The sequence below is a fragment of the Schistocerca americana genome, chromosome 3 (assembly GCF_021461395.2).
Source record: "Schistocerca americana isolate TAMUIC-IGC-003095 chromosome 3, iqSchAmer2.1, whole genome shotgun sequence".
NCBI classification, from domain to species: Eukaryota; Metazoa; Arthropoda; class Insecta; order Orthoptera; family Acrididae; genus Schistocerca; species Schistocerca americana.
This window is the reverse complement of record NC_060121.1, coordinates 535,542,184-535,556,762: the sequence shown is the minus strand read 5'-3', so window position 1 is coordinate 535,556,762 and position 14,579 is coordinate 535,542,184. Positions and strand designations below refer to the sequence as shown.

At 39.2% G+C, this 14,579-nt stretch overlaps 1 protein-coding gene across 1 annotated transcript in view; it reads right to left on the bottom strand.

Moving 5' to 3' along the window:
* Positions 1 to 14,579, bottom strand: part of LOC124607303 (protein RER1) — a 75,071-nt gene that overhangs the window by 10,785 nt on the left and 49,707 nt on the right. Inside the window, exon 4 of the mRNA XM_047139597.1 lies at positions 10,186 to 10,282. Within this exon, the coding sequence (XP_046995553.1) occupies positions 10,186 to 10,282 (97 nt within the window). The remainder of the gene's footprint in view (positions 1 to 10,185; positions 10,283 to 14,579) is intronic.

Genomic DNA, 14,579 nt, shown 5'->3' with positions numbered 1-14,579 from the left:
GTTATGTGAGTGAGTTATTCTATGACTGATACAAATGAAACTAAATCACCCTACTAGAGTTTTGAATTTGTTGAATGTTCTAGGAATTCCAATATACTGCTTCACATAGAAGGTTGGTTTGCCACTCATTTCACTGCAAAATCTAAATTCACTAAAACTGTGTAATTGTACAAGACCCTACATCAAACATTTGCAGAATAATGTCTCTGAAACCAGTATAATGACTGGCAAATAAAAAAGGCAGATGTACTTATACTGTGAAAACTTTTAATATCATCTGGATTGCCTTGCAGTTTAAGGTGATTGTTATTTCCAGTATGGCTTACAGCATGAACAACAACAAAGCACAGGGCCAAATATTCCAACACAATGGTATTAACTGAAAGGGATTATGCTTTTCACACAGCCAGTTCAGTGGAAGAGGGGTCAAAATAAGAGAACACGCATCAGTTTATCCATAGTTACGTTATCATTTTTGAGAAAATGACGGTATAAGTTTTCGATGTACTTCAGGTGCCTTTTAGCAGTGACAAGTTCAATCGAAGTGGCAGCACAGTGGCTGGTGTTGCAGCTTCACACATTTGCATCCAGTGTGCAATACCCAACAACTGCTTATTTATTTTCATTTATCTACCCTCGTTTGTAGAAGATTTCTACTCTAATGTTTCTTACCAAATCAGGGGATGCAAGGGTTTTATACCGATTGTAAAATTACAAATCATATTTGTAATGTAATGTGCATATGATACTTTCAGAAATATATTTTAAAATTCCCATATTCTTGTACTTCATTCTTAAATTACTTTGTTAAGTCCCATAGTGCTCAGAGCCATTTGAACAATTAAATTACTTCTTACATTCATCCTTATATGTTATTCCTATGTTTATTCATCACAAAGATTTGGTGCATTCACTTGTATTGTACTGATCGTAGAAACATTTGGGCCATAGAAATTCCAAATACCATGCCATCATCATGCAAAGGCAGGTTTGCCAGACATTTCCTGCTATGAATCTCACTTAAGAAAGGAACTTCATTAACACTGCTGAATATTGCAGACATTGGCAATAATTTCATGGCAAACTATGTATAACAGATTATTTTTCTGAGAACAGGCCCGTGCAGTTGATTATGAATGAATACATGTATTTTAATTGCATTGTGTCTAGTTGTGATATCCCTTTGCTGTGCAATGAACTCAGAGCTATTCCACAGTTTTCAGATGAAATATTTTACTTGCCAGTAAAACCATATGTCACAGGGTTGACAGTGTGGCATACGCCTCAGAGGAATTACTTTTAATAAACAGACTGGTATTCCATCTACACCCAGGAATTTTTCAACATATGAGATCTGTTCTAAAAATTTCAGAACTCTGTCTACAGAATTTTTCTGCACTTACCTTTTACTTATTGTGCATGATCTCCTTTGAAATAATCTCCTCCACAATTTATTCATAGCTCCTATCATCATTTCCATTTCCGGAAGTAGTCTTGGTGTGCCTCTTGCTGGATTGCATGACCACTGTTTGTGAGTTTTCTTTTATCTCATCTATGGTTCCGAATCTTCTCCTTTTCAATGAGGTTTTTAACTTTGGAAATTAAAAAAAGTCCACAGCAGACAGGTCTGGAGAGTACAGAGGATGAGGCATTTTTTGTGCAATAGTCAGGCACTAACAGGGATGAATGTGTTAGCACATTATCGTGATGCAAGAGCCATGAATTGTCTTGCCACATTTCAGGCCATTTCCTTCTCAGATTTTTTTGCAAACATCACAACATGTCCCAGTAGTAGCATTGATTAACAGTTTGTCCCTGTGGCACAAATTCATGATGAACTAACCCTTCAAAGTCAAAGAAAACTATTAGCATGGCTATGACATTTGACCTGACCAGATTTTTTTTTGCCTTGGGAACTTTTCCCAAAACATTGTGAAGATCGAACCTTGGTCTTCACATCATAACCATAGACCCACATCTCTTCACCATTTATGATTCTCACACAGAACATCCTCTTTCTCATTTGTGTGATCCAAAAAACTCTTTACAGATTGTGAGAAAGATCTTCCTGGTCCTGACTCATGAGCCATAGGATAAACTTGGCAGCAACAGGATGCATTCCCAGATACTGTGTCAGGATTGCATGACATGATCCAACTGAAATGTTACACTCTTCTGCAATCTCTCAGACAGAGAGTCTTCGACTGGCGCACACAATTTTGTTGACGTTTCGGACATGAGCGTTGTTGGTAGACATCAAAGGGTGTCCTGAACAAGGGTCATCTTTAACTTCTGTTTGACCATTTTTAAACTGTGCGAACAATTCATAACACCGAGTAAGGCTTAAGCACTCATCACCATAGGCTTCCTGCATTATTTGGTAGGTCTCTATAAAGGTATTAAGTTTCACACAAAACTTAATGCAGACATGGTGCTCCTCTAACTCTGCAGCCTTGAAATTCGCAAACTGTGTGACAACGTTCTACTAAATACAGCACTGCACAATAAATGACATACAACAATGGAACTTACGGCAGTTCATATTAAACATAAATGTGTGCAGAGATGCCAACCAAATTTCACTCCAACACATCATTAGCATGAAATTACGAATGTTCTGGAATTTTTTGAACAGACTTCATACAATGCAAGATTGTTCTGCCCATCCCACGAATCACTTATGAACAAGAATGGCTCCATTTCAACATATAGTTGCTTAACTTTACCATGAACTGATTGAATGTTTCTTTTGCCAATGTCTCAGACTTTCTCGCATTTGCATACACATTCAGATTTATTGTGATTAGTCGGTTCATCTCTTGTACCACTTCAGGACTGAATTTTCCACTAATTTGTTGAAGCCAGCTGAAGGCTGATGGCAGGAGTTTCCCGGAAAGTATTTCCCTGTACTGGGTGGTACACAAATGTGTCAAGTGAGTTAATAGGTTGATAGCAAGTTCCACGAATTCTTCACCTTGACGTGACAATATTAATTTACTGCCAATGTGATAGTCACATCCAGTTTGATCTTTCTGATCACAAAATGAGTGTTGAATTGCAGAAATATATCAAGCATCTGATTTTTAAAGGTATCTGCTGTTTACAATAATTCTTTGAACATGCAGGGTTTTCCCCTTCTGCTAACATATTTGGTAACATGTTGCAGCTGAATCCTATACTTTACATTGAATGACTCACACAATGTTTGTGAAGTCTTTAGTTTAAAATCTTCAGACTGCAATGAAGCTGCTGTCAACATTGCTTACTGCTGTAACATTTGGGTTTCAGCCAGATGGCTCTTCTTTCTGGCTTCTTCAAAATGACTGTAAACCCACGAATTGATATTTTAATACTTTTTGTGGTTTGTCCCACCCTTCTCTACATGGTTCTTTCATCGGCAAGAGTCGCGTCATGGCCACAGGTGTGTGCATGTGGGTGTCCGCGTGGCTGTGTATATGTGAAAGAGTGTACTATTCCTGAAAAAAGAGCTAGAGCTCAGAAGTTACTCTGAATGCTGTTTTCTGTTGTGTTGTGCTACAACCATCAATCCATTGTAGGTGAGTGGTTGCCTTTCCCTTATGTTACATAAAATGAGTGAATATGATATCAATATTTTGATGCAATTTCTTTTGCAGTGAACATTCAGCTGAAGCTTACTGACTTCCCATGCAATCTTAAGGTAAGAGAGAAGTTTCATTCTGAAGAAAATTTGGAAACCTACAAGAATTTTCCTCGTGAGCAGGTCCCACAGATCGGACTGTCATCACCTCAACCCACAAGAAAAATAATTATCAAAATCTGAACAGTGAAGTCATCCAAAATTCTAGTTGGAAAACCACACTCTTTGTTATACTTCTCAATTGGTCACGATCCCACTTTGTTTATGAACTGAAAACTCTTCATATTCACGAGAAACTGCTCTGAAATTAACCTGAACCAACAAAATTGTGTATATATTCCCTGAAACTTCAAAGACATCGAAGACAATATCTGAAAGGAATTAGAAAAAGTGACAAAATTTTGTGAATCACACACAATACTGTTAATAATTGCATGAACACTGGGGGGGGGGGGGGGGGGGGTTCACCATACATCTACCCACTTTTGAGTATAACCAGTGTCTCTTAATATCACTACTCGTAGCAATACAATATAAAAAACTTTTATTACTGGGTAAACAGTCCGTACGTGATTTGTGAGCATGAATTATAAATGTCAGCTGTCGTCAGGAAATGCACCAATATGGGAATAGCAGCTTTTACGTTATTGGTCAGAACGTAAGCAATTATGGCGGTCGCCGTAATTCACGCGACGCCATATTTCGCGACAAAATACTCTTATTAGTCACTGTCATATCTAGTTTCATAACAATACATAAAACTACATAAAATAACTACAATGATTTTGACATGCAAGAAGAATTAGTTCTAGTGAGAGAAAGAAGTTTACATTTACTGGTGTTTCAACAATGACTACCAGGCAACTTTTAATTCACCGATTGTAATTTTATTTTCGTTAGCAGAAAGCAAACAAACTAAACAAAGAATTTATTTGAATAGAGTCTGTAATTCTTATAATTTTAATAGAGAAAGAAAGTTTCTAGGTCAGGGGATAGCGTTCGGCGAAATCTCTTAACTTTTTGTTGCATACGAAGCTTTGCATTGGGCAGCACGACGTCGGCGGGTTACGATGACGAGAGCAGGATATAGGCAATTCTGCTGGTTAATCTTCTCCAGCGAAACGCATTCCGGCACAATTGTATCATTAACCCCGTGGTTATTAACAAACCGCAAGACGCCAGTATACGACCGTTGTTGACATGTCCTCTCTTTCAAAGTACATTACGTAGACATCGCTCGTTTTTACACTTTATGCACTGTCCATGACGCTATCGTCCATAATTACACATTTCAAACTTCGACAACGTCACTGAAAGTCACTTATATTGCACAGTTAATTAAAGTCACTTTCACAGCTTGATAGAATGTGATAACAGTTCCAACACCCAAAACCAATACCAGCAAAGTTCATTCGCATGAAAGCACAGTTCGTGTCGGCCACAACAAAGTATTGTTAGCGGCACTCACAGTCCGGTTTATTTGCTCGCTGGCGATGGAATTACATATCGCAGTGGTAAAGAGAATTAACAATCTGATAGTTCAGTATCACTGTCCATACAATTACGTATGCTTTTCATAAAACACAGTACTATTTTTTCACGCACTCTTCACAGTCACACCATCCACCATCCCCTCTACTACACAACAACCTTTCGACTATCAATATCACTGTCGCTGTCCCCTGTCTATAGATGTTATATCGTTATCGTAAGTTACATAAATCTTTATACGTGTTATTGACTGCATTTTTCACAATAATATTCCAAAAGAATATTACAAACTTTACCACAGGTACAAAGCAAGAAACATATTTATCCATTGGCACACAAAATAATCACAATTACATCTTTACATTTAAAAATCACAGTAGAATGTTATATAATCACAATTAGAAATGCCCATATGAACAAAAGAAAAAGAATAGAAATCTAAAGAACATCATGAAAAAAAAATTATATGAGTAATTAGCAATGCCTTCATAACTTCCAGGGGCACATTTCCTTGCTTAGTAATTTTTGTTTCATGGACATTAGGTCGTGGTCTAAAGCATATTTCTGTGCCTAATGTTTGTCTCATAACGCTGAAGATGCCTTCAGAGGCCAAGGATTTGCAAAGAAGTTTCAGGCTTAAACAAGTTTAGCTTGCTGAGCTTTAATATGTTTGGAAATGATATCCAAGTTTTTACCGTCTATGATGATGTCTCCAGCATTATGAGAAAAAACATTAGGCAAAGAAATACAGGGTGCACATAAAGTCCAGAAACACTTTCAACTATTTATTGTCAAGAACCAAACGTTGTACAGATATCATACATGTCATTTTGAAAAGAAACCCTGAAAGTTTCTCTCTCTCTCTCTCTCTCTCTCTCTCTCTCTCTCTCTCTCTCTCTCTCTCTCTCTCTCTCTCTCTCCCCCCCCCCCCCCCCCCCCCCATGTATACTACCACAGCGTAGTTTGGTAATTTGCTGATAGTCAGTGCTAGTTGCAAATATAGTGAGTTCAGGTGCTGAGTGAGCTTCCTGTGTGTGTTGGAGTTTGACAAAATGAAGTTTGCTACAGCAGCTCAATGGATGTTTAGAACCAAGTATGGTAACAAGCCACCAACAAGGAAACCCATTTACCACTGGCACAACAAATTCATTATGACGGGTTGCTTCTGCCCGGCAAAGAGAAGCGGACGTCCCAATGTGACTGAAGTGAATGTGGAGCACGTACAAGAGACATTCATAAGGAGTCCAAAGAAATTGGTGCATCGTGCATCTCGTGAACTCTAAATGCAATCGGTCTCTCCTTTCATCTTTCATCTTCCACCCCATTTTCAACGTGAAGTTCGTGGGTGCCTGAACACGGTGCTGTCGGATCGACTGTGCTACAGAAGAGGACAGCTGATTCATGAAATGGCATCCCTGATCACCAGATCTCACTCTGTGTGACTTTTTTCTGTGAGGAAACATTGAAGATCTGGTGTATGTGCTGCCTCTACCACGTGATGTGGCAGAGCTCCGAGAGAGAATACAGGAAGCGACTGCCCAGTCGATGATGCCATTCTGAGGCGGATAAGACAAGAATTCGATTACCGTATGAACATCTGATGGGTCAGTCATGGTTAGCACATCTAATGTTTGTAAAAAGTACTTTCAGAGTTTCTCTTCAAAATGTAATATGTATGACGTCTGTACAATGTTTAGTTCTTGTGCAATAAATAATTGCAAGTGTTCCCAGACTATGTACATCCTGTATGCTGTGGACCATAACCTAGTACCCATGGTAGTTTAAAGTAACTGTCCAAGTCTACACTATGTTGAGAATTACATACTAAAGTGGAAGTGGAAGTATACGCAGTTAATGAAATCAGAGCTTAGAAACAGTCTTAATAGTGTTCATCTGACTGATACAATCCATTTGATGACCTGTGGCTTCACTCCAAATACTGAGATGTTAACTAAATTGCATTTAAAAAATCTTGATTGATGTAAAAAACTTTCTTTTTCACAATAGTAGGCTTGTTCCTAACTTGACACTTCTGTGCAAGATTAAATAAATGAAACAAGTTAATAGATGTATAATAAATAGCATGTGTTCTTGCTTATAACCTTCTACTAAATTAAAAAAGTGTGTAACATTTCAAAATGAGTGGACTAAAACTAAGAGGCAAAATAGTTACTTTTTTTTAGCTGCAATGAACAAAACCACAGCAGTCACTGCAGGACCTTTTCCAATAAAGGAACTACATGCATATCACATTCTTACAGTGACTCACCTGCCTATGACCTGCCAACTGGGCAGTTCTTTTGCTCAACCCTGGCCTAGAACTAACACAAGCAACATGCTTCTGTACACAATAAGTGTTTTACTTGTAAGTTTGGTCTCTCTCCTCCCCGCCCCTAATCAAATGAGGAATGGAAGTATGCAAAAATAACTCATTTCCTCATTTTTACATGGTCTATAACTGTCTGGAGGGCAGTGCTGTAGCTGAACTATGGCGCTTCATTAATTCTAGGATGTGGGCTTTACAATTATGGTTGTGATTCACTCCATATTGCCAACTGTTCATGTCCTTTTTGTGGCATGTTTTCATAACAGAATCTTTCAGTCTGTCTGGGAAAATACCACTACGAAATGATCCAGTACACAGGTAATTCAATATATTGCAAAGCTCAGCTGAGAACATTTACTTTAAGAGAATTAATAACAAGCAACAGTATTTAGGTCATGTAGGATGTATTGAATATTACCAACCTTCTTTTGACACTGTTCTCAGAGGGAGAGAGGGAGAGCACGGGAGAGACCCAGGATTATTTTTCAATGTGTTCCAAATAGGTCTTATCTTGTAGCTGGAGAAGCCGAGTTTATCTTCCAAATAACATACATTTTGACATTAATGACATTAGAATCTTGCAACATAATTTGAAACCTAGCTTAGTCCTGTTACCAGTGCCTCTAGATGCTAAACTATACCTTCTATTAGTTTTCCACAATATTCAGATTTCATTTGTCACCTAGGACTTTACATATAATTGTTCATTAGGCCAAAATTTCTCAAAGCATATATTTTTTTGCCACTAGTCTTCTAAATAGTTTGATGGACGCTGCCTCAATTTCCAATACTGTACCGATCTCTTGTTTCCCAATGGCTGTTGCACCCAAAGTCCTTAATCAGTTGTTCTATACAGTAACAAAATTCTCAAATTGTATGAGACGAGTTAGATTATGTGAAATCACATCAGACAAAATAAGCTCTAAAACAGATGTACTCCAGAATTTTTGAAATTTACATCTTCCCTTAGGATTACCTCATATCGTTTAGAAGTTAGAAAGGTTAACAATTCATAATGTTACCTCACGAATAACTACAAATCACTGGCTCAAGCCACGTATATAGTGACTATTACTATCACCTTTCCAAAATGTTCTATTCACACAGAGGATTTAACATGCTAAACACTGCAAAAACTAAGAACAAGAATGTTTTTGTATTTTTATCATTTCCTAAATTTCATTTCCTCAATTAAGTGGTAACTACTCATTTCACAATAACCGGATGTTAAGCTATGTCCATTCAAATTCAACATTCCCATTTCATTGGTAAAACAATTTCAAAAACACAAGTTATAATAACCTACATAGTTTGTAGCCTGACTTCATTTTTCTCTAATAATTAGATGTAGTAAATTTACTGTTTATCTTCATGCTTTTAAGGGCCAAAATTTCTATGACACTACCATTGATACCAGTTTTATGAATGTTGAGTTCAGCACACCAACAGCATCAATCAGAACCAAACCCATATTCAATCCTATAACTGACACAGTCTCTCACGTTGACACACACCTCTTCAGTTGGAATCAATCATTTCTACAGTTTGTTATCCAATTTATCTTTAGTAGGCCGCTCTCTACATTATTGTTCTGATCCATGCCAACACATTTTCTTGCTCCACACATCATAACATGATCCTATTCTACAAAAAAATACAGAGAAATGTCACTTGCCCGAAGCATGTATTTTGCTCTAGTAAGTTAGTGGCCCGGTATTTGTTAACCTAGTTCTTCCTGCAGCAACTGGTTCACACCTTCTTTCGTAACTATGAATTTATAGCAAACCTTCCCTTTTAGTCTGTTTTCCTATGAAATGGTTCTCTATTGAAAGCAAGATGAGCATTGGCAACATCTATGTAACATCCTGAAATGTCATTTAAACTAAATACAATTGTTGTACATATGGCAAGATCTACTGGTGTTGGAGGCCACTCACGACAGTCTGAATATAAAAAGTGGCTGTTCTCTCATCCTGCTTCATACCAAGCATCAAAACCTTGCAAGAATCCAGCTGTACAAACAGATTATACTTAAAATTATCAGTACAGTTAATGAAGCTATTAACATTTTAGCTGTGTGAAAAGGAAGGAGGAGGATTGGAGATGAGAGAGCAAGACAGCATATGGCATGTATGAGAAAAAGGAAAGGGAGGAAGTTAAGCAAAACTGAAGTCTCAGCAGACATTCTCACTCACTGTGTTTTGGAACTGAAATGGTGTCACTAATTCATTTTCCTCTTTAATACCCCCCCCCCCCCCCCTTAAGTGCCATTTTCCATGTTGTTCTTTGAGGAAGGCACTGGGAAGCAAAAATTCAATTCAATAATGGTGGAGCAGTTGAGGAGTTAATGTTCAATCAGTTGTTGGGAGCAACAATATGTTTTTGAGGAAGTTGTCAATATATTGTCTCATTTACAAAGGAATCATCAGTCTAAAAGTATCTCCAGATTTCTGTAATTTTATCTGTGACAAATTAATAAAAGAAAGAAGTTCAGTTTGTACCAGAATGGCTCTTGTTTGAACATGAATGAGGTGAAAGTCAGCACATTACATACAGTGAATGATGACCATGTTTCTGAAAACTACAAAATGTTACTCAACAGACAGCATATATGAATACAAATGCCAGTAGAATATATACAACATAGGACAATCTCACCACATTTCCACAATGAATCAGCTATCTCATCTGACAGAAAAGGAGAAATGCACTGCATAATGTGGGTAGCTGAACTTAAAAAGTTACTTACCCTCAAAGTCTAAAGCAGGATCTATTTTAGGTGAAAGGAATGCTATAAAAAGATTTAAGTGGTAGATTCCCAGTGCATATGTAATTATGTACCAACCCTGAAAAATAAGAATAATTAATATTAATAGTTTTCTGAAGTAAAAATTGTGGACTTTGAAACAAAGGAAAATGGTTTCCTCAACAGGAGTGCCAGTAAATGCAACATTTATGAACTTCTCAAAGCAGTAAACACACATTCTTAAACTGCAAAGAAAACAAAAGTACTGTGCAAATTATAAGAAATCACTGAATGGTACCTGTTAAACAAGATAAGTCAATGTACCCGATGAGCACATCGTGACAGACTACTCTATATTTTTTCTATAAATAAATAAATAAGTCTATATGTTTCAGCCACTCCAAACATGAGGTTTTATAATAGTACTTCTCAATACATTGCTGTGGGTAACACAGATAGGCTCAAAAATTAAAAAGTCTGAGTAACAAAAAAGTGCAGTTTCATAAGTGGTATCTGTCATTCTCAACTACTGTAAATAAGGATTGTATAAAATAGCAAGGAAACTTAATATGACTAATGACAACTGCTAAAAGAACATGATATGTAGTTAACACTGAGGTGGCAACAAAATTATTTTCATTTTCAAATGAAAAAGTAAAGTAGCTCACAGTGCTGCAGCTGTGAGTGTAACAACAACAACAACAATAATAATAATAATAATAATAATAATAATAATAATAGTTCAATGTGGTGAAAGACGATACTCTCTCATCATGCCTCCAGGATAGAAGACACAACAAAACTAACAGTATGGCCTAGATTCCCACACAAATGATTTAACTCAGAGGTAACAGTTTTTCTGTACACAGAACCTTAAAAATCTGGCTTGAGATAATGTCTGCTACACATAATGTCACAGTATTTTCAATAGTGACAGGATGTGAAACCACAGTAGCCTTTCAATAGTTTGGTAATACATACATTCATTTAACTCAAACTACACAACTACTCTTGAAGTAGTCTACATCAAATTAGCCGTAATTTCAATGTGAGATGGACACCAACTTTTTAGACATTGAATCACTGTAAGAAGCAGTGACATATCAATGGCCGCCTCATTTACCAGATTGGGACAATTTGCAATTGCTTGATATTGGTGTATCTTAACCCTGTGGCACATAGCAACCACTATAGTGAACAGCTGTTAATGATAGATTCTTTGGTGTTTTCCATCAGTCCTGAGGCTGCAAATGCACGAAGTCCACTACAATGGGCGGTCCCTTCAAGGGTTGTGCCCTACCTGCATTTGCAACCTCATGACCGACTGAAAATTCCAGAGAAGTGACCATTGAAAGCTATCCACTGCAGTGACATTTGCGCACCACATGGTTGAACAAAATCTAACTGCTAATCTGCAAAACAAATATGGAAGTCAAAACCTCTGTAATGGAATCAGAAACACTGCCTTGTAATTGTTGAAATGTACTATGAACTACTCCACCCAAAGACTGACCTAATGTCAACATCAGTGGTATCAATAGCTACGATGCCACGGCATTGATGCAAGTTCTTAGGTTGGCACTACGACACTGACGACAGTGCCCTCTAGCCGGTGCTGTGCAGCTCTACAAGCGCCGCTTCACATTCAGCCCATTTGATTCCGAGCTGACGAACAAGCAACTTGGCTTCTACTTTATAGGGGGCTAGCCATTACACACTTTGTTACTTCCATTACTTCAATAATAGTTTGTCCTACTACTAGTAGCTATTAGTGTAGATGCCTATCCAGCTTCGCAACCTACGTGCTCTTCAGTGCAAAGTTACGTATGTCATTGACTACTATTCTCTATTAAATGTTCCGTAAAGTTAAACGCAGTACTGAAACATTTCACCTCTTCCTGCTCCTACTCACTTCCTACATTACGCCTACCCTTCAGTTAACAGGAGCAGACAGACCCACGTGCCGCATTCCAGGTGGGATACAAAAGAAACAAAACAGCACAACAGACCACACAAAATACAAAGAAAAGGCAGGATGGTGTGGAGGCAATGTCAATGCCTCGATAACCAATGCTCACGCTAACTGAGGAACTTAGATTTCAGATAAAAATTCAAGGACCAATACCTGAAAGGAGAAATACTTTCATGAAGAAAACTGGACAGAAGCAACCATGTGAGGGTCGTCTGCCAACATCCTGAGACAAGGAAGAAACTATTTAGTGCGAAGATCCAAAAGACGGGACAGTCCAAAAAATTTGGATCACAGTGAGGGGGGCCCAAAACTTTCAAAAGAAAAGGGAAAGGGGGAGGCGGCAGCTCTTACCAGAGTATGGGTCAACCTAGTATTGGCAATACAAATATGGTAGAGGCTGGTCGATTCCCTGGGAGAGGCAGACGGAATAACGCCATGTGGTGGAAGTCTCCTTGATTACACGGAGTTTATTAGACAGGAAGGTAGCTTCCCAAGAATCAGGCCACGATTGAGCAAAAAGGGATTTGATGTGAAGCCACAAATCCTCCTCTGGTGGGAAAATAAGAAATGGGGGCGGGGTGGGGGGCAGCCAGACAATCAACAGGTTCATTACCCAAGATATCTACATGGCCAAAAACCCAAAGGATATCAATCGAACAAGCAGCAACACCACCACCAAGATCAGCAAGAAGGTCATGGGTTGCAGAGACCAAGGGGTGGTGGGAAAAAACACTGAGCAATACCTTGAAGGCAGCTCATTGAATCTGTACATAACAAAACTCGGGTGAGTGAGGACTCTAATGAAGCAGAGGGCCTGATACATGGCCATCGATTGCACAGTAAACACCCCCACATACGGCAAGCAAGAGATGGTGTTCCATGCCAACAGAAGACTTGAAGGCATATTCCCCATGTTTGGTGGATTTAGAGCCATTGATGTAAGAAACAATGGCATCCTAAAACTCCCCTAAGAGTGTTCGGAACAAACAATGGAACACCACTGGCGCGATGGGAGCTTTGGGCCATGGAAGAGATCCATCCAAATCCATGGCCAAGAAACTAACCAAGGGGGTGTTGTCAGGAGACAACACGTGAAAGAGGACGAGGAGAGGAGATGGAAGTCACAGCAGAGAGAAGCAAGGCAGAGTCCAACCAGTACAACAATCCGAGGGTGAGCGACGTGCGGGTGACAGACCGAAGATGCAAAAAGGATAGAATAAGGAGGGGTGAGCAGGAGGGAAGAGAGATAGTAATGGCATAAGAAACCAGGGGCTGCGACCACTGAATTGAAACAGGAGGGATCCCAGCATCCAGCAAAAGACTATCGACAAAGCTAGTGCAAAAGGCACCAGTTGCTAAACGTATACTACAATGGTGAACTGGGACCAAGAGAAGCATTGTGGAAGGGGCAGCTGATCCACAAAATTTGTCAACCATAGTCCAGGCGAGACAGAACTAATGCATGGCAAAGATGGAGAAGGGTTGAATGATCTCCACGTCCCAAGAGGTGTGGGCAAGGAAGCAAAGAACACTGAATTTATGAAAACAGCGAACCTTCAGATGACATACATAGGGCAGCCAAGTAAGGTATTGTCAAAAAGAAGACCCAAGACATAGAATTTGGGAGACCACAGTCAAGCGTTGGGGTGGAGCTCCGTATCGGGATGGACCACAATACGGTGGCAGAAATGCACCACCCTCGACATAAGGGGAGAGAATTGAAAACAGTGTGAGATTGTCCACTTGGACACATACCGGATGGCACCCTGGAGATATCATTCCACAGAGGCCACCAAGTGGGAGCTAGCACAAATACAGAAATTGTCCACATACGGAGCAAGGGTGATCAATGATCTGGCAGATGCCATAAGTCCATTAATAGCTACGAGCAAAGGGAACGCCATTCTCCGGGGTCCGTGAAGAGCTGCGAACAGTGGCAACCCAAAATCTGAACGACCAATGGGACAGCGACTGGAGAGTAAAAATCGGTAGGGGGCCCAAAGGCCCCACTCCTGAAGCTTAATGAAGAGGCTTGCCAAACTGAGGCTTCCAACTGAAGCAGATGACTGATTGGAGAGATAAAAGGTCCCGAGATTCAAGGATCCAACTGAGCCGACAAGCCACCATCCATTCTAGTAACTTGCAGGAGACATTGGGTAGGCTGACTGGTTGGTAACTATCAAGGGATGACAGATACTTGCAGGCTTAAGGACGGGAACTACTATACTGTGTCTCCATTGAGGGGGGAAAAATGTCTTGGAGCCAAATATAGTTAAACACCTGGAGGAGATATTGTCATTGTGGAGGATTGAGGTGTTGAAGCAATTGGTTATGGATGGAATCAGGCAAAAGAGCTGAATTGTGGAGAAGAAAGGGCCAGAAGAAGCTTCCTTCAGTATAAGGTTCATCGTAGGATTCCGCCTGA